Raw genomic sequence first — 20453 nt, forward strand, 5'->3', positions numbered from 1 at the left:
AAAAAAAAAAAGACTTACTTTGACTCAGTTATTTCAAGCCAAGGGGAAAATAGAGAAGTCGCTTTCTTGTCCTAGTTTAGATGAAGCCGTCCGGGAGGCAGGGAGCCGAACTGAGCTGGAAAGGGCTCAGTGCAGGTGGACAGCGGTGCTCTTTCTCTGGGAGGAGGATTTCCGGGCTTTTGCCTCCCGGGGGCTGCACCCAAGGCTCTCTGCGTGGGTCAGGAGACGGCCCACTCCTCATGGGTATCTCCAGTCGCAGGCCCACTGGGTGGATGGCCCACCACTTCGCAACATGCATTAGTGACATGGACAGCACCTTGCACCAGCTTATCCCCAGCCCTCGGACCCCTTGCCAAGCCCACCAGACTTCGTCATGCACCCAAGTGCCACAACCAGAGAGTGTCACCCAACACTTCATCAGGTACATAACAAACCAAAAAAAAGCATTTAAAAAGACCATACTTCTAGATCATTCATTTACCCCTGGAAATGGGGAGCAATGCCTGTTTCACTGAGGAGAGCGTGTTATCAAATGACAGGCCACTATGCAAAAGAGAGAAAACCAAGAGCTCTATGCAGATAAAAAGCAGCATAATTACAGAGCTTAGGGTGTCTATCATCTTGCAGAAGGAAAGGCAAAGGGTGTGATGTATTTGTTTTTAAAATAACATGGTAGTTGAATAAGTCAATGTACAGCTTCACTTTTAAAGACGCTCCGATCTCTGCTAATGACCACTTCAAGAACAAGCTCTCTGGAAGAGAAGAGGCACTTGGGGAAAGGAGAGAAAGAAAACAGCAGGAGGAGGAGAAGGAAGAGGTTGGGAAAGGAGGCAGAGATGGTGGGAGGGGAGGCAGCCTTCTTTGGGGGCTCACGCCGGCTGTCCTCTGGCCCTTACCCCCAGTGTTCCTGGGAAACCACTGCTCTCCCCTCCACGTCCAGCCCCGGTGCCCACACTGGCCTCTCCCACCCATCCTCTCCTGGAGCCTCCCACCCTCGGCACCTGCCCATGACAGGTTTCCATGGTGGAAGAGCTTCGGCACAACCCTGCTGAGTCCTCTGGAAACACCAGCTTCCTGCCTTCCCCCCTCACAGGTTGTCAGCCAGCGCCATACCTCTAGGGGCTCCCCTGATTCTTTACCACATAACTCTAGCTCCCATCAACTACTTTCCCGGGGACCTCTAAAGTGTTTAGAAGCCTGCTGGTTATCAGATGCACTGACTCTCCCTCAGAGTCTATTTTGGGGAGACCCTTCAGTCAGCTCTCACGTTTCCCCCACCTTTCACGTTTCCTCCTTGCTGTTTTTCTCTGATCCCCCTCCTCCGTTCTCTGTCAGACAAGATCCCCATGGGGGGCTATTGGTCCCCCATCCTCTCTCTCCCTTCAATCCTTGCTCCGCTCCCAGGGCTTTACCCAGCACTTCTCTTCGGGTGACTGACTGACTTTCAACGCCCCTGCCTCTCATCTATTTCCAACTGTTGCCTGGAGAGCCCCATATGATCCACAGCCAACACCTCAGACATACCTGAAACTACCTCCTTCATCTTCCTTCTGCACTTTCTCCCCATCTTTTCTTATGTGACATACTGACATCCCCATCCCTCCTGCTTCCTTCCCCGAACCCGACACTCGTGTCTCCTATCCCTACCCTCAGTTCTTTGTTCTTTACACCAATTAGTTAAAGTGTCTCACTGTGGGACTTCCCTGGTGGTCCAGGGGTTCAGACTCTGCAGACTCTGTGCTTCTAATGCAAGGGGCAAGGGTTCAATCCCTGATCTGGGGGCTAAGATGCCACATGCTGTGTGCCCCCATTAATAAAAAAGAGAGAGAGAGAAATAAAGGAAGTTTTGGTTTTTTTTTAATTGAAATAAGGCATTGGCTAAATAATTCTTTTAAAAAAGGTCTCACTGCAATTTCCTCTGTGAGCTCTCTCTCATATCCACCTCCCCCTGGCTTCCCGCTGGTGCCACTGGAGCACAGGCTCTCGCCCCTGCATGCCCAGACCGCTGTGGCAGTTTCCTTGCCCTCTCAACCTTCAACTGGAGGTTTTCCCTTCAGTTCAGCCTCTTGAGAGTGACGACACTAAGCTTCCTAAAACACTTCCTGAATTACATCATTGACTGGAGGGAAAAATCAATCATCCCATTAACCATATTTTCTGATCCTCTATAACCCAGGGTCAACCCTCTTTTCCCAAACCTGCCTCCCACTATTATCACCCAAAATGTTCTATTATAGCTGAATTCATCTACTTTATTCCTGAATCTATATTAAATATATTTTGTGCCTTCTACCATGCCTCCAATGGATGGCCCCCACTTTCACCAGGTACCTAAATTCCATCCATTCCTTAAGATCAGGCCTAACTCCTGATAAGTCTCCCCTGATTTTCTGGAAGATTTCCCCCTCTCCTGAGCCCTGAGAGCCCACAGTGGTCATTCTGCTCTTACCAGGCACTGCTATGTACTACTGGAGCTCTTTTATTTATGAGTGTGGTTAGCTGCTGTGTTCTTGAAGGTAATGTGTCCACTTTTGTGCCGACTTAGAACCTCTCTCAGCACATCTCACATGCCTTAACTAAGGGCCATGGGTAACACATAACTGAATCAGTGTCAAGATGACCCATCCATGCAACCTCTTCAGGCCCACCTAGCCACAGGCAGAGCTGTGGGTACCAGATGCCATCTCTGCCCAAGGGGGGCTGCCATGAGCTCAGTAACCTCTGGCTGCTGTCCATCCTGGCACCTGTTGCAGAACCACTCTCCCTAGGCTACTTTGAAAAGAGTGCCTGCTGACTGGCTGGGGCTCCCGTCCTGCCTCTTGGCTCACTTCAGGACTTGCCTACAGCCACAATTCTCCTTCAAAACCAGCTCAGACCTCCATTCCCACAAGAGCGACAGCTGCTGCCAGTCTTTGCCCTGGGTGGAGACTCAGCCCCCTACCTTCCCCCCGCCCCACCCCATCACCTATCCGCCTGGTTGCGAGCACTGTTGCTCATCTTCTGCACTCCCCTGGGCCTAACCCCTGGTCCCTGCAGGCTAACTCTGCCTTTGGGGACTCTGGACTCCCAAACGCTAACTCCTCTGCATCTGCTTACAGTTCCTTCCCCCGTCTTATCCTGGCCCCCTTGGCTGTAGACATGATCACCCGGTTTGAATCTCTGGCTCTATGTGACTTCACACCCAAGTAACCTATACTGGTGGCCTGACCCTCCTTGTCTCAGTTCTGTTTAAGAATAACGTGGTCTGCAAGCATTTTCCATGTCTCCCGCCACAGTCTGTGGATGTCCTAGTCTCTTAGCAGTGTCCGCATTCCTTTTTTATTTTCTGTAAAGATATCCTTTCCTGGTAAGAGTCTCCTTTGTTTTGTCAGGCAGCCATGGGGAGCCGTTCTCCAAACATTTGGTATTTTTCTTTCCCTTGGGAGCCCATTTATCTTGGACTCTCTTTTCTCTCTGACACATCCCTTATTAAACCACACTGGGACATAGCTCCCTGTAAAAATATCAATGCAGGCTGAGTTTCAAATGCATGTGGCCAGGCTGTCTGGCCTCCGGAGTACATTTTCTCATTAAGAACTTTCTGACCTTGCAAATTACAAATACTACTACTCTGACGGTGCCGTCCACATAAGAGGCACTTGATTCACGGCGGCTATGTTTTTGAAAATGATCTCTGAGGTTTGTATCTCCCAGGCTGCAAAAAATATATGGAAGTTGCCCACAAAAGGCTCCCTGAAAATTCAGAGAAGGTATACACCCAAGGAGGCAGAGGGGAGCTGTAAGGGTGACCCCTTGAAAGCAAAGAAAAAGGATGGTAAGGGCAGGGGAGTAGTTAAATCACCAGCCAGTCTGTGTATGTATGTACGTACGTATGTATGTATGTATGTATGTATGTATGTGTGTGTGTGTGTGTGTGTATATATATATATATATATATATATATGAAAAATCCCCTGTAAGGAAAATGCCAAGCTCAAAAAAAAAAAAAAAAAAAATCCAAGCAAAAATTAAGTTAGGAGGTAAGGGGATCTAAACCAGGAGTCAGAGAGCCATGCAGCTTAAAAATAACCAACATAACCATTCATCACCCTGACTACATCAAAAACCACAGAACAAAGAAGAGAGCAAAGGGAACTGAGGGCATGAGAAAAACTCAGAAATACCTGTGACAGGTTTGTACTGGGTGCTTTATTAAGTGTCTCCGTTTTTTCTAAATCTGCCTCTAATTCTGTTTGGCAGAGGTTGAGATCAGTTTCTAGATTAGTCTGGTTCAAGAAAGAAAAGATGGGAAAGAGCGTTTTAGTTAGAAGGAAAGGCAGACAGCATGGAAGGTTACATTAGAAAAATGAGTTTGTTTAGTATCATACATTAATAAGGCAAAGATGGGCATGACTAAAATACAAGAGCTTACTAGAAATGAGTTAAAGGCAGGAAAACCGAGAATGCAGCATTAGGCAGAGAGAATATAAATCCTGTGGCAATCAGAGCTCCAAAACGCTACTCTACTTGCTAAAGAGAGGAACTACATATACCACAAAAACCTACCTTTGAGGAAATACCTATTTTTCTCTCTTTTCAGAGTATGGTGACTCTGACACATACTATATGTCAGTAGAATAAGTAATTGCTTTTAAAACCTCTACGTATTAGTATAAGTCTTAGAGACTTTGTTAAACTGTTTTATCACCAAGCCAAAAATGAAAAGTTATAATCAAGTTTTTTAAAAAAAAAAAAAAAAAAAACCAGGGGAGGGGGGAGTAGGGGATTTATTAAAAGAAAAACACCCCACAACACACACACACTAGTCAGGCCAGAGCATACACACAGCCCGCAGGAGGAGCACAGCGGAATTACCTTTCTATCCTCTCTAGGAAGGATAGAGCAGTCTCCAGGAGTATAATCCCATATCTTTTTGGGAGGCTGACGGGAAGCAGAGGAGGAAATGAAGAAATGAGCATAAAGACATAAAGACAAACATGGAGACCGGCTCAAACAAAGAGGGGCAACACTAGGAGAACTGTCTCAACACAGAAAAGTGAACTAAAAACAGAAGGAGCAGGCACTCCGCCTCCTGAGGCTGCCTGGGGACCCCACAGAACTCTTGGGAGCTGGAAACGTGAAGTGGGGGGTTTGTTTCTACATCTAGATCTCAGGGAAATCACTGTTGGATACGAAATAATGAAAATTTAAATAGAACAAAGAAAAAGCATTAACACCAATTTGAATGAAAATAGAAACATTTCAATTCCACATTGTTCTTTTCCAACAAAGACGGACACTGTGAGCCTACACTTTGGAGGTAGTATTTCCCACTGTAAACTTTATCATGTCTTCACAAATGTGTGAATTTGGAGATCTGACCAAGGGTCAGTAAATAGTGCTAAATGTGCTTTCTGTGATTTGTGGCAAGGAAATCCATGTACAAAATGGATGTTAAATGTTGTGCTGTATAATTAGACAATTTCATTAGATCATTTTTTTTAATCTTTTACAGTTTAACAAGACTTGATAACATTGCTGACGGTAGAGTCAGACCTTCCATCTCTCTTAGAAGAAAGAGTTTATACTTTGAATTTAAACAGTGAACTGTTAAGGTTATTTTCATTTTCTCCTTTCACTCTTCTTGTTAGAATGAGCTGCGTTCCCAAAGTAGCAATCTGCCAGGAGAACTGTTTTAAGGGGGATCCAGAGTGTGTGCACTTAGCTGCTTAGTTGTGTTCGACTCTTTGCAACTCCATGGACTGTAGCCCACCAGGCTCCTCTGTCCAGGAGGATTCTCCAGGCAAGAATACTGGAGTGGGTAGCCAAGCACTCCTCCAGGGGATCTTCCCAACCCAGGGATTGAACCCAGGTCTCCTGCATTGCAGGTAGATTCTTTACCATCTGAGCCACCAGGGAAGCCCAAGAATATTGGAGTGGGTAGACTATCCCTTCTCCAGGGAATCTTCCTGACCCAGGAATCGAACTGGGTCTCCTGCATTGCAGGTGGATTCTTTACCAGCTGAGCTACCAGGGAAGCCCCAAGAGGGATCCAGAGGAGAGGACATCTGGAAGTTACAAGGTACATCTAAACCTGCAATCTCTTTCCCACTCTGTAAACCTTTTTCTTCTGCCTGCTTAGACTTGAAATTTCTTACACAATGACCTCTGAGGACACGAGTTCATTAGTAACTCCTATCATTCTGCACAAATTTCATCATAAACAACTCTATGGCAGCATTCAAATTAGTTTTACATTTCACCTTGAGCTTACTTACAGAAATCACATCAATTTTGTTGAAATTTTATGGGGGAGGGAGGAAGAAGAAAAAGCTGACACCCGGGCCCTTTGTAATGAATGTATATATGAAAAGTAACCTGATTCCAAGGTGCCTTCACCACTAACATCAGCAGATCAGTAACGTGATCTCTGTACGCTTATATTCTGCAATTTGTTAAGTGTCACTGACAATTATCACTCATCTTTAAGCACTTAATACACTTGAATCTTATTGGGGATGGAGACTTTTTCAAGTCACTGATGGTAGCCCTACTCATTTACTTCCTGCAAAATATTAGACAGTGCTTACAAATAAAACTGGTTTTAAATCATCCTCCCTGAATGGTCCCTGAAGTCTTAAATCAGTGGATACTCTACAATTCGTTAGATCTAAAAGGTATCATAGTCAGGGTTTACTGAAGCTTCAGCTCACTAAATCAGGGTGGCTCTAAGCGAAGGGGCTGAGGAAAAAAGATGTGCAGGGTAAACATCTACAGTTCTGGCTGGCTTTACTGCTGGGAAGTGGGTGCTAGGTTCACGTGGAATAAAAAGGAGAAACGATGATCCACACGTTTTGACTGGAGTTTTAACTTCATTCTGCTCCCAAATGACTAAAAAACCCTCCAAAACAACTTCCATGGTTTATACCCCTTTTATTTCTATCTCTTACTCTTTAATGGCACAGAGCTGATTGGGGTAGGAGAAGTGAAGAGAAGAAAACAATTTCTCCCCATCACATCGTCCTCTCTGGGAGTACTATCCAGGTATCAATCTGGTTCAACCAGGTAACAAGCTCACCCTTATGCCTCACACCATAAGGACCTGTTCATCTCAATGCTATTCCTCAGGATATGGGCATTGATTAAGCTATTTTGGCAAGTCTTCAAAACTATCATCTTTTATGACTTTAAAAGACCTACACAAGAAGTAGTCGTCCCATTTAAGAAATCTAAGATCTATGTAAGGAACATTCTGGCTTCAGAGAAAATGGCATTTTGGAGAAAAGCATCTCTAAGTCTTTAAATAATTAAAAGTCAGTTGGGACAATAGGGTAGGAACACAAATTACAGGAAGGTCCCAGTACACAGATGGACTGTTTTCTCAATATTTGTCTGAATTGGCTGTGTGGTATTCAGACTACCATTTCCCATGCTGCTGCTAAGTCGCTTCAGTCGTGTCCAACTCTGTGCGACCCCATAGATGGCAGCCCACCAGGCTCCCCCGTCCCTGGGATTCTCCAGGCAAGAACACTGGAGTGGGTTGCCATTTCCTTCTCCAGTGCATGAAAGTGAAAAGTGAAAGTGAAGTCGCTCAATTGTGTCCGACTCCTAGCGACCCCATGGACTGCAGCCTACCAGGCTCCTCCGTCCATGGAATTTTCCAGGCAAGAGTACTGGAGTGGGGTGCCATTGCCTTCTCTGACCATTTCCCATAGAAACAATTAATTCACTGAGCTATTCACAGAGCCTATCTAGGCACACTGTGACTGAAATGCTGTCAATTGCTAACAGAAAGAGTATTAATTACAATGACAGATTCAGTAAAACAATAAACCAGTCACAATTAACTAGAAGAAAATGGCTTCATAACTTTCCCTAAAAGTTAATATTTCAGTTAAACTAATTATTTGGCAAATGAGGAGATGGCTAGAAATTATAGATTCTCAACAGGGTTTAAAAAAATCAATGGCACAGGCTCCTTATTATCAACAATTTAATGCTATGACTTTCTCTTAATATTTGGCATTTTTTACTTTGTAATATAAATTAGTCTTGGTTTCCGCTGCCTCTAGGTGTTGTGCATGTGTGATGATTCCTCTTCTTTGACTTAAAATATAATGTTTAATTATAGCCTCACCAAAGACTTAAAATTCTGGTTTCCCTCAGGGGAAAAAAATACCTATAACTGGAGTTTATGAAAAATTGTTAGTTGTAGCTAATCCTGGATAATAAATGGGATTTTTGAAAAAAATAATAAAGCTAATATCACTTTCTTTCTCTGATGAAAGTATGGCATTATTATTCCATGTACTAATCATCGTCTCTTTTGGGGGGACGGGAGGAACACATTCCCAAAGGTTTTTTCTATTGTGACACAACTGAGCAGGTTTAAAAGAAAAAGGTTAGGATATTGCTAAAGTCTGCACGTGGAAAAGACTGTGGGAGGTCGACTTCATTGATGTGTGAATGGTGGACAGCAGAGAAAAAACAGACAGCGGAGAAGTGAGGTGTGCACCAAAGCTTCGGGGAGGGGAGGAGACTGGGCACACTTTGGGTTGGATGCATCCCTCGCTTCTAACCACTAGGTGGCACTGTTCATCCAAGGCTGCCTGGCAGATAGTAGGTGACAGAGAAGACGAAGTGACTGCCTGTTCCTACAAATGGAGTGTTTACAAGTCAGGTGCTCCTAACTCTGAAAATGCCTGAACATTCCAACAAACCTCATCATGGCCAAATCAAATGAGCCACTTCAGAGCACCAGCTAAATTTCTCTGTCTTCATCTTCATGAAAAGTATACTATGAAATTTAACATTTTCTTGAACTATAAAGTTATTGCTATCTACTAAAAAAAAAAAAAAAAAAACCCACAACTATTATTCTAAATCATGTGATTCAAATGCCAGATTCAATGCTTAAAGTCTCACATAAACATCTAATAAAATGTTTTATTTTTATACACTTAATCCCTCTACCTGTAAATTCTTTTTGCAGCTGTCATAATTGAGACTTTAAAGTAACTGAAATTTTAAAGTCAGTTTCCAGTCATGTCCAGTGGAAAAATGAGCTCAGTTCTCCCTTCTGTTTGATACTCCTTTGGGTGCAAGGCCAAGAAAATCCTCCCTGAAGCACCAAAAATCAATTTGTACCAAAGCCAACTCAGATACATCACAGGGAATTTGCAGGCTATTGGGCTGAATACTAAGTTTGCTAGAAATCCTAACTCTCATCTTATAATTTTGGGAAATAGTATCCCTACCTCATAGAGATCATTCCCTAAAAGTTGCCTGTAACAGGGTAGCATTCTCAGACCACCTGTGCACAGAAAGGCCCTTTTCCTTTTGCTTTGTCACTTCTCTTACATGTGTGTTTCTAAAATTTCTATTTAAAACAGGAACAATGTATATTTCTCAGTGTATATGCTTTTTCCTGCTTATCTTCAGCACACTGTGAAGCCTTTGTTCAAGGGACTGAACCGAAGCCTAATGCAATCTACAAGGTGTGTGATATTTGTTGCTAGTGGTGAGAGGTCCTAAGACAAGCAATGATTTAGCCGTGTCTCCCTGAAATCTTCTAGTAAGAAATACTTCCCAGAGCTCACTGTCCCTTCTTGGTGAAGTAAAGCAGTGGAAAGCTCACAGGTTGTAGTGAGAACAGACAATCCCACCACTGACAGCCAATGAAGCTGTTCCCCACTTCCTGAACTCTTTACAAACAGATCTGATTCTTTGGCAGCAAAAATGCATCAACAGCATTATTTAAAAAGGTGTCTATAACCACTGAAGCTATTAAACTTACCGGTTTCCCAAACTCCAATTCCGAAAAGAATTTATACCAAGGTTCATTCTTTAAATCTATCTCTTCTGGGCTTATATCCCGACTCTATAGGGGTTGGTGACAGGGAAATGGAAGAAAGAGAAGGATAACATTATGCAGAGATTACATAGGAACCGGCCAGTAGAGATGCAGTGGTTTCCAGAAATATATAGCACCTGCATTCAACAGCAGCAATCATTTTTTTTTTTTTTTTTAGACATGAGCAAAATCAGGAGCTGAAACAGGCAGGAAAGGATGTGTTTATGAAAACAGGCACACTGAGGTAGGCAGCAGTGAAGGAATTGTTCATTGGTCTCCAGGCAGAGGGACGCATATGGAGAGCACTGTACCCCACGGCTGCCCTCTCAACACATCTGAACACGGGCATGACAGTTTTCCCTGGTAATTGTCAGAGTGGTGGGAGAAAAGAGAGCCCCTCTTTCCTCTTTCCAAAGAGCTAAGAGTTATAAGCAAATAACCCGGTGAACACACCAAACATTTAGCCATCTACGCCAGATGAGTAGAGCAAACACTTTTTATGGGCTAGTACAGTTTTAGTACTTATTTGCAAGGCTGTCTTCAGGTTTTCAAAAATCAACACCAAATACTGACAGTTTTATAAAAGCCAATTTGTTAATACTGCATCTTTAATGGCACATGAGTAGGTGAGAAACCAAGTCCCACACAGAGTAAAGTGAAAGATGATGTAAGTAAAAACAGAAGACACAAGTGAAAAAACATTTTAAACAAGCATCCATGGGGGATGAACACAGACAGATATACCTTGTGCTTTAAGAGATAAATGTTAAAGAACTGGGGGGAAAAAAAGGAAAAAGCTGAACAAGACAGATAACAGTACAACACGGGGGAGAAACTTCTGGGTTATGTTACAAAAATAAGTTAGCTTTCTCATTTTATACAGCTCTAAGAGGTAATGCACAGACTGATAATTTGATTGCTTGGGATTTCATGTTTCGTCAAATATTTATAAAGTTCTGGTACCTTGCTCTGTGGAAGAGCATATGTTTCTGGAAATAATTAGTTGGAAAATGAGTGTCTGGAAAGCAAATCAGTTTCCCTTTAATAAACTGGAGATATGATCACATCAGATGAAAGTGTTAGAGGCTCACACAACTTAATTCTTATGTGTATATGTTTCAAAAAATCTTAATAGTCACAAAAGAGAGAAATGGTGATATCCTGACAATATGAAATAGAAAATACACATTTTCCATTGAGATTGAAAACATCGTAAGAAACATCATGCCCTCGGGAACACAACATATAGAAAGGAAATCGCACGTCCTGTGGACACATCTCCAAGTGACTTCTTCACAAAGCAGTTAGTTGAAATGGCTTTTGCAGCTTGTTGAAATGGCTGTAAACTTTCTTAGCGACCTTCACCAGTCTCTAACATCCCTATAAGGATCTTTACTATTATTTCTACTTCTGCTTTAAACCAAGGAAGATCTGATAGATAACTTTTAACTGAGATTAACTGAATAGAAGTTAGTTGAAATCAAAGGAAGATATGTATTGAAACAGTCTGTCCTCTTGCATCCAGACTAAACCTTCTTCCAATTGTCTCTAGGGGCAGAGGAGCTTAAAATCTGGAGAATGTGTGTTCCATCTCAGTGGATTCTGTAATCCTGTAAAATACTGGAATCTATATTCAGCGAAATGAGGTGCAATCCTGACAAGGACACCACCATTTAGGAGGGTCAGGTTAGACATGGGGACACCCTAGGTCCTTGTATGATGGGGCTTCATGAAACCTATTTCATGTTTATTACTTTAAAAGACTACTTATAAACTGCTCCCTGGGAATAATTTTGTTTTTTTTTTTTCCTATTTTTTCCAAATAAAATGTACCAACTTTTTCAGAAAACTGCCTGAATGTCCTGGTACTCAGTTCTGAAAGAATCAACCCATTTTATTGTCAAAGGTTGTTCACAGATTGTTTTATTACCAAGGTTAATGATGGGTTGAGAATTGAATCAGGAGGCATGTCAACCAGCTTGCACCCAGAGCAGCCAACCTTAGCCCTTGGAGCTGCCCAGCGAGAAAGCTAAAGAGGTAATAAATACCACGTAGCACTTGATTCTGCACTGATAACTCCTTTCTAGGTCCAAGCACAGAATGGACAAATAGGGGACTGTCCTTCCAGATGGAGAGCAGGCTGTCTGTTCTGGCAGGCAGAGCGGATTCCACAAAGCCAGGCTGAGGTCTCTGAGATAGGGAGCTATCTTTTCCCAGCTTGGCAAAATCCTCAGAAAAGGCAGGGGACTCATGAGGAAAATGCCTGATCGCTCAGAAGAATGGTTCTGCTGCTTGGACGGGAGCCGGAGACTAGCTTCAGACTGTAATTAAAGAATCTGAATGTGGTGTGTTCATTTACATGGCACTTTCCTATATTCACAGATCTTTTTCACCCACATTATCACATGAGTGACCCTCTCATTCAGTGCTCCGGTGAGGCTGGCAGGCCAGACAATTTCATTTTACAGGTGAAAACACTGGTTGTTCAGAAAAGTTAAGTGATGCCCCCGGACATAAGGCAGTATCTGAATTTGAACTTGGAACTCAGAAACCTTTCAATTCCTAGTCCAGTGCTGCTTACATTTCTCATACTCCCCAGGAGAAGGGGGTAGAGCTGCTGAGTTTGAGGATGATACCAAGCTAACATAAGGGCATGTCACAGACTTGAAAAGCCAGGAAGGAGCTCAAGGTGACTCTGAACTGGGAAGAAACTAAGTTGGGTAAATCCCCATGTTTTACACTTTCAAATAAATATTGTGCTTGTAATAATGATTTTTACATTTGTCCTTCTCACATTATCCCTATGGGAGCAGGAACCCCAACATCTAACCCAGGGCTTGGCACATAAATGTTATTCTACAAGCAGACCCTTGAACAACCTGGGCCTCAGGGATGCGTGCAGTTAAAAATCCTAGTATAATTTACTGGCCCTTAGTATCCAGGGTTCCTCCACATCCACAAACTCAACCAACTGCAGTCGTGCAGGGCTATAACATTTACTATTGAAAAGAATCCACAATTAGGTTGACTGTGCAGTTCAAACCTGTGTTGTTCAAGGGTCAACTGTACATATTTATTGAATTGAGCTGAGGTTCAGTTCTGTAAGGGACTTAGGAGGGAAGTATGTAAAAGGACCATAGCCTGAAAAAAACCTATTTCTGACAAAGCAGGGACCAACCAGTACCTCTCCAACTCCAAGACCAGAAGAGAAGAAAATGGGCCCATACTACAATAAGAGGGAGGCCAAACAGTAATAAACAACTTCATATTTTTGTCAAATAGCTCAACAGGTCACCACGGCTTTGAATCTCCTGCGAGTCTTCTGAAGGTAGCACAGTGTTTGTCTGGGACGCTGTGGGTTTGCTGCAGGGACAAGATGAATGCTAAGGCAATCTTCACAGCCTACCCATCAGCCCTCTGTACGAACAGGACAGATGTGCCTGTGAGGTCCCAGTTCAAACCGCCAGGCTTAAGCAGACCCAAGCACCTCCAGCTGGAAAAACACTGGGGGGAAATAGGGATTCTCCCCCATAGAAAAAGATGTGCCTTTCTGGGAGAAAATTTAGATTCTCTATCTGTCTCTAGTTAGTACACTTATTCACAGCTCACCACCACAAAAACGTGTGCGCGTGCACAGGCGTTTGAGTGTGGTGGTGGTGGCTGGGGAAGAAGGGGCCCCTCAAATTCTGGCAAACCAAACACTGAAACCAAAAGGCAGGACTCACGCTGAAACTCCCATTCCAACTTATCTGTTCGTGTGGCAAAAACAGCAGGAAGAAAAATTCAAAAATAAAGGACTGATTCCACCTCTGTGAAGAGCAGACTATGAAAAGATGAAGATTCTCTCTAAAATGAAAAACTACTCTTTGGGAAGAAACAGCTGGACAGCAATGTTCCTCTCCGGCCGGCCTTGGGTGTTATGTCCTAACTGGTTGGCCCAGGCCCTGGTACAGCCGGAGGGGCTTCCTGTGTGGGAACAGCCAGATGGTGCTTGACCATCCACGGCAACGGTCACCACAGCTCTCCAAAGTGGGGCCCGTGGGCAGAGTGAGCTACTTCTCAGGGTTTGGGAAAACAATATAAATGCTCCCAAGGACTATGATATGGAGGATACTGTGACCATTGTGGTATCGATGAGCACAAAACTACGGATTTGGGGGATTCCCCCCACCCCTCCAGTTTTGAGTAGTGGTCAAATTACTAGGAACCAAGGAAAGGAAGAGGAAACAAAGGAGAAATTAAGAGGAAAGCTTTCAGTAACAGCAATGACCATCTATGAATAATACTATCGCCAGAACAAAAGCACGCAGGGGCCTACAGAGTCTGGAAGCACGGAAGTGTACGGATACATGATGTATCCGTACACTTCCGTGCTTCCAATGTCCCTTGCTTGTTATTCAAGTATCAGGAACATACTCAAAGGACATAACTTTCTTTCTAGGAAGACCTGTGTGGAAGGTTACCTTCTGTGTTTAGTACCTTCTCACAGAGAGAGAACCTGCAGTGAAGGGAGGAGACAGAGGCAAAATTCTCTACTCCTCTCAGAACTTTTTGCTTAAAATAACTTTGGTGCACAGTAAATGCTGGAGAATGACAACTCTGAAGCATTTTGGTGAACTGTTGAACCTTTTTTCCTAACTAAAATTACTTACCCCTTTGTGCTTTTAAAGATGTCACCTTTGTATTTTAGTAAAAGTCAAATCAATTATTCCTTAAAAACATGTAGAGCAAAAGAGGCGGAGGGAGAAGAATTTGAACCCACATTTCAGGGGCCTTCTTATTCTGGACTCAGTGCGGTAACCGCATTTTAATGAGAATCAATCCCCAGCATGACAATTCCCTCCTGCTTGAAAGGCCGGAGGGCTGCAGGTTTATGGAGCCTTGGAGGTCCCTTTAACCATGATCAGAATTCTGAAACCAGCTTGTTCTAATGAAGGGTGAATAAAAGGAAGTGTGACGGGCAGATATGAAACTCATCAGTTTGTAAAAATTCTCCCTTGCCTTTACAGCGTGGTCTCCTATGCCCACACAGGCCATTCTCCCCACTGATAACTGCTTGGAGATGTGAACTTGTGTAGGGAACCACAAATCAGATGGAACATGCAATGTGTCCTCTCTACTGAACTTGTCAGAAAAGGAAGATCTAAAAGCCACAGTCTAACAGCCTGGGGCTTGTTTTCCCCCCAAGTAACATCATCATATTAATTATCTGGTTTTTAATGATGTACTTGTAACTTCAACAAAATGTATGCGTGTTCAAATAAGAGTCACCTCTAAAACTACAATTTTAGTCCGGTTAGTAATAAGCCTGATAAACGAATGGTTAGATGTTTTTTAAAAAAAAAGCAGCAAAATCAACCTTTACACTAGCAGATTTAAAATTAGTGAAAACCATGCACAAAAAGAACAACAAAGCCACAATGAGAGGATTCTTTCAATGCAGACTCTCAGCACTTATTTGGTGAACACCTGCCAAATGAAAAGGGTAAAAATACTTCATATTGTCACTGTCTTCTAAACAAAGCAAGTCTATCTCAAGGGAGAAAGAATGTAATCCAAGCGCACAATGCATCTGGATTAAAGAACTCGGGCAGGGTGAGACAAAAGCACTTTAATATGCACATTACCATCTTTTCGTTGGTCAGAACAGAGGACTTGCCCGGCTGATACTCATAAATGCTTCTGGGCTCTGCGCGGTATTTTCTTGTATCCACTTTCTTATCTGGGGGCTCCCAGTCAGTCCTGTAGAAAGAAAATCCTATTAGAGCTATTCTCATGAAAATTGGCATCCGACAGTTCTGACGACTTTGGCCGACTGTAGTTTAATCAAGGAATTTTTATATCCGAGGCACAAAATGGGACTCTGCGCAAAGCGTTCAGTTGTGCTGGTTTCCTTCTTCAATTAACCAGTTAGATCCCTGTGTTTGCTTCACAAAAGGCTTGAGGTGTCCATACTCAAACCATGCACCGGGAAGCCGGGAGACAAGAAAGGGAAGAAAAGCAGCAGCTGCAGCTGTGAAGTGTTCTCTGGAAAAAATCCTTCACCTTGCTCTGCTCTCAGGGGCTTATCATCTCCCAGACATGCCTGTACTTCCCACTCAGGCTGGTGCAGTGAGAGAGAATGCAGGACCCAGAGCCAGGCAGCTGTGGTTCCAACCCTACTACAGTCCTTGCTAGCTGGCTCCTCTGGGCCAAGCACTCAGCCTCTACTGAACTGTTTACTCATCTGGTAAGTGCGGTTGTTGCAAGGATTAATGAGACAGTATGTCTCAGCATGTAAATCACTTTGCAAAACACCAGGCCCACAGTAACTACTCTTTAAACACTTTGGTTTTGTTTTGTTTGTTTTTGGCCACACGGTGTGGCATGTGGGATCTTAGTTCTCTGATCAGGGATTGAACGTGCAACCTCTGCACTGGAAGCATGGAGTCTTCACCACTGAACTGCCACGGAAATTCAAAACGTTACTAGTTTTTATAACCATGTTCTTCTTCCCTATTCCACACCCTACCCTGGTAATCACCCAAGATGCAGCCTTTGGCACAGGTACTTAACCTGATCCAGTGGGGGATTTCAGAGGATACATGAAGCCTTGGAAATTACTTGCAAAATTTTCACGTAGGCACATAATTGCATTTTGCACTGTGATTATAATCAGTTTTTCCTGCAAGGCTACAAACTTCTTGAAGTCATGGACAATGATTTATGTGTGCAATGTGCCTACATAGCATCTTCTTCAATCGCACACAGAATGCACCCAGCAGATGCTTAATGAATGCACTTGTAAGGATTTGCAGGTACACCCAGCCTTCCTCTCAGATTAGTTATCAAACTCTGAGGCAGATGTCATATACATATATGTGGGATTTCAAAAATAGCCATTCATTTGTCATGAAGATGGAAAAAGTTTGGAGGTATGAAACTGTGTGTATTTAAAGAGAAAATAATTTTGTTTAGCCAGAACCAATTTTGGGTTGAGAAGTGTTAGAAGATGGAGCTGGGAGATGCCTGGGACACTGGTCCAGATACCCTGGAGGCTGCTCCCAAGGGCATGCTGCTGCTGCTGAGTCGCTTCAGTCGTGTCCGACTCTGTGAGACCCCATAGATGGCAGCCCACGTCCCTGGGATTCTCCAGGCAAGAACACTGGAGTGGGTTGCCATTTCCTTCTTCATTGCATGAAAGTGAAAAGTGAAAGTGAAGTTGCTCAGTCGTGTCTGACTCTTAACGACCCCATGGACTGCAGCCCAAGAGGGTCCTCCGTCCATGGGATTTTCCAGGCAAGAGTACTGGAGTGGGGTGCCGTTGCCTTCTCCGCCCAAGGGCGTAAGACTCAGAAAAAGACAACTGGGTCATTTAGTGTGGGCATTAAGAGATGACAAATATCATTTCAACCGTCAAGCCTTATGTTTTGATAGTGTGTTGAATAAATAAAGAGATACTAAAAAGTGTCGGAGAAGACGATGGCACCACACTCCAGTACTCTTGCCTGGAAAATCCCATGGACGGAGGAGCCTGGTAGGCTGCAGTCCATGGGGTCGCTGGGAGTCGAACACAACTGAGTGACTTCACTTTCACTTTTCACTTTCATGCATTGGAGAAGGAAATGGCAACCCACTCCAGTGTTCTTGCCTGGAGAATCCCAGGGACGGGGGAGCCTGGTGGGCTGCCATCTATGGGGTCGCACAGAGTTGGACACGACTGAAGCGACTTAGCAGCAGCAGCAGCAAAAAGTGTAGCTTCATTTTAAAATTATATTCTCTGCTGTGGGCCCCATCAGTATGTATAGAGAGTATTAAAACACATGACAAATCTTATAGTTCAAGATTCCTCTTGTGAAGACGGAAAGAGTGATGATAATTATTGTCAACATTATTTAAGCCCGTCTGATGAGCCAGGACTACAGGATATGTTACATGCATTATCTTGTGTTATCCTTGCAGTATCCCGAGGAATGTAACATGTTTCCCCATTTTACAGATGAGAACATTGACAGTCAAAAAAATAAATCACTGCTAATAAGTGATAGAGCAGGGATTCGAACTCAGGTCTGCTTGACGCCTGGCTCCAACGCTGCCTGACTCAGAGAAAGAGATTGTGTATTAGAGCCTAAAATCATGGAGCTGATGAGAACACTTACCTCTCTGGGCTTGATTTTAGCGAGGAAGAGCGGGTCGGGAGGGGAAGTGTGGCCGACCTCTTAACTACCTTCTCACCATCAATGCAGCTCATCTCACTTTTTGAGCGAGGCACAGAAAGGGGAGATTTTGCTGGAGAAGGAAAAAGCGGGTGCAAAAGACTTTTAAAATGGATGAAAACAGGAAGATCCTTCCCTCGTCCACCACCCTCCCTTCCACCCCCACAACCAAGAAATTCTAAGCCACTTACTGTCTTCAGAAAAGGAGTATCGAGGAGAGTACAGATCTGAGTCATCATCTAGTGAACAAAACGAAACGTAATCAGGAGACATCCGGCTCAGGTAAGAGAACTGCGTGACAAGTCCCCCCACTGCCACCATCCTGCACCGACCGTTGTCCAGCCACACCCGGGAGCCCAGAGGACAGAGGAGGAACCAAGCACCAGAAGCTACACCATGGCAAACCACACAGTTCAGAGCTGGGTTTGGAGAACCCACCCAACCGAACAGACCTGTAGTCAGAAAGGTACACTCACAAATCCTGGGGGAGGACTGCCCCTGACACCCAGAAATGCATGGGGACAATGAGCCAAAGGTCCTCTCGAGAGAATTCCAAGCAAAGCTGGTCCCCAGCCTGGCCGAGTGGGAAACAGGCTGAGATGGATGCCTGCATGTTGGCGCTGTCTCTGGTCTATGCTGCTGAGTTTCAGAGTCCCCAGGCCTGCCCGGTGGGATGCGGAGGCCCCAGGTGTGGTCTCTAGCTGCCTGGCTCAGCTGTGACCCATTTCATATGCTAAGGTCCCATATACTGAGTTGGCCCCAAAGTTCGTTCTATTTCTTCCATAACAGCTTATGGGAAAACCTGAATGAACTCTGAGGCCAACTCAAAACAAAATCGTTTAGCAAAGTGGTAGTGCAGCTAAGAAAACAGCTTGAGAAACCCCTTGTCATCATTTGTTTTGATTCCACTGTAAACGAGTCCCTCAAATAGCCTTCCTTCTTGGAACCCCACATGCCCTCAGCAGATCCTCACATAATCTGCTCTGCAGAAGTGCCACTCGGGGTCAGTGTCTAAATTGTAACTCTGGATCGAGTCAAACTCAACCGGGTTTCTGTAGTGGGAGATGGCTCTCCTAGGGCAGGGGTGGGGTGGGGTGTGTGTGCATCTGTTAAGTCACTTCAGCCATAACCAATTCCCTACGACTCTATGGACTTTAGCCCACCAGGCTCCTCTGTCCATGGAATTCTACAGGTAAGAATACTGGAGTGGGTTGCCATGCCCTCTTCCAGGGGATCCTTCTGACCCAGGGACTCAACCCGTATCTCTTACGTCTCCTGCATTGGCAGGTGGGTTCTTTACCACTAGTGCCACCGTAAGCACAGGTCTCTAAATAAGCGGAACACCGACCCAGGCGCCAAGACTTGCAGAATCAAGACTTGAACCCTTCGTGGACATGGCTGCGTGGAACTAAAAACGAGACCACAGGTACTCTCACTGGAACAGGTTTGTCAGCTGGGACTGCCCTGGAAACCCAGGATATATCCGTGGTGACCCCTCCAAAGCATTTCTCCAACAAGAGTTAGGCTGAAATAGCCTCTTATGTTTTCTAATAGCTCACTAACCTGAATTGAGAATTCATGAATGTGGAATAAAGACCCAACTCCTCTTAAAATCGGTATAGCTTTACATAACACAGCATGCAAACTAGCTTGCAAAGACAAGTCAGAGAACCCCATGTAATGTGTTGATGGTCAGTCCTTGTCTCCATGTTGTTTTAAGCTTCAGAGCAGAAAAGGCCAGAATATTTTATAAAATGTACTAAAGCTAACACTGCTATTCTTTCCAGTATTATTCAAAAACAGGATCTCTATCTCCCTTTCTACCTCCCCTCTCCTCTCCCTATTGTATCTGTCCCGGGTTTTCCAGCTCCAAAAATGGAAAGGTTTTGGATACTGAGACATCTTTTCTCCTCCCTCCCTTCCTCCTTTTTGCTTTGATATTGGCTAATTCTTATCCTTAAAGTTGAACAGAGCTTAAGGTTCTTCTACCAATATAGCTATGCCTTTCCCTGCTATAAACTCAACATGAGAGCTTATTTAACTTTTGAAAATAGGGCAGAAGAGATAAAGTGGGATCCAGAAATAGATGTTTCAGAGTACTCTTCTGAAGACTTCTGTGTTGCCTGCTTTTGTTTGTTTTGCTGCTTTTGTTTTTCAATAGAGCTTCTGATTATTATACAGATAAGATACCACAGCACCAAAGAAAACTAAAAATTAGCTTTGATTGTAGTGATTTGATTGGAAAAATGGTGCCTGCCAAATGAGAAATTAGCTTAGTTAGGAACCAATGTAGGTATTGTTTAAAATCCAGCCTAGCATTCTAGCTCAAAACCCTGTCTCTCTTTGAATCAGGGAGAAGTTACAACCTAGCAGCAGATGGTAAGGTGAGGGTTAATTTATAACTATTATCTGGTTCTTAAGGTAAA

At 43.9% G+C, this 20453-nt stretch overlaps 1 protein-coding gene across 24 annotated transcripts in view; it reads right to left on the reverse strand.

Annotated features, from left to right (window-relative positions):
- Positions 1–20453, reverse strand: part of SORBS1 (sorbin and SH3 domain containing 1) — a 236387-nt gene that overhangs the window by 44654 nt on the left and 171280 nt on the right. For 15 of the 24 annotated variants that reach the window (XM_010832970.1, XM_010832967.1, XM_010832973.1 and 12 more), the window contains 6 exons: positions 18219–18266; positions 17971–18100; positions 15460–15574; positions 9776–9859; positions 4855–4920; positions 4164–4265 (listed from right to left, as the gene is read on the reverse strand). In XM_010832970.1, coding sequence (XP_010831272.1) covers positions 4164–4265; positions 4855–4920; positions 9776–9859; positions 15460–15574; positions 17971–18100; positions 18219–18266 — 545 coding nt within the window. The remainder of the gene's footprint in view (positions 1–4163; positions 4266–4854; positions 4921–9775; positions 9860–15459; positions 15575–17970; positions 18101–18218; positions 18267–20453) is intronic. The other 9 variants (XM_010832978.1, XM_010832985.1, XM_010832989.1 and 6 more) reach the window with 3 other exon arrangements.

The sequence above is a fragment of the Bison bison genome, unplaced genomic scaffold (assembly GCF_000754665.1).
Source record: "Bison bison bison isolate TAMUID 2011002044 unplaced genomic scaffold, Bison_UMD1.0 scf7180017862979, whole genome shotgun sequence".
NCBI classification, from domain to species: Eukaryota; Metazoa; Chordata; class Mammalia; order Artiodactyla; family Bovidae; genus Bison; species Bison bison.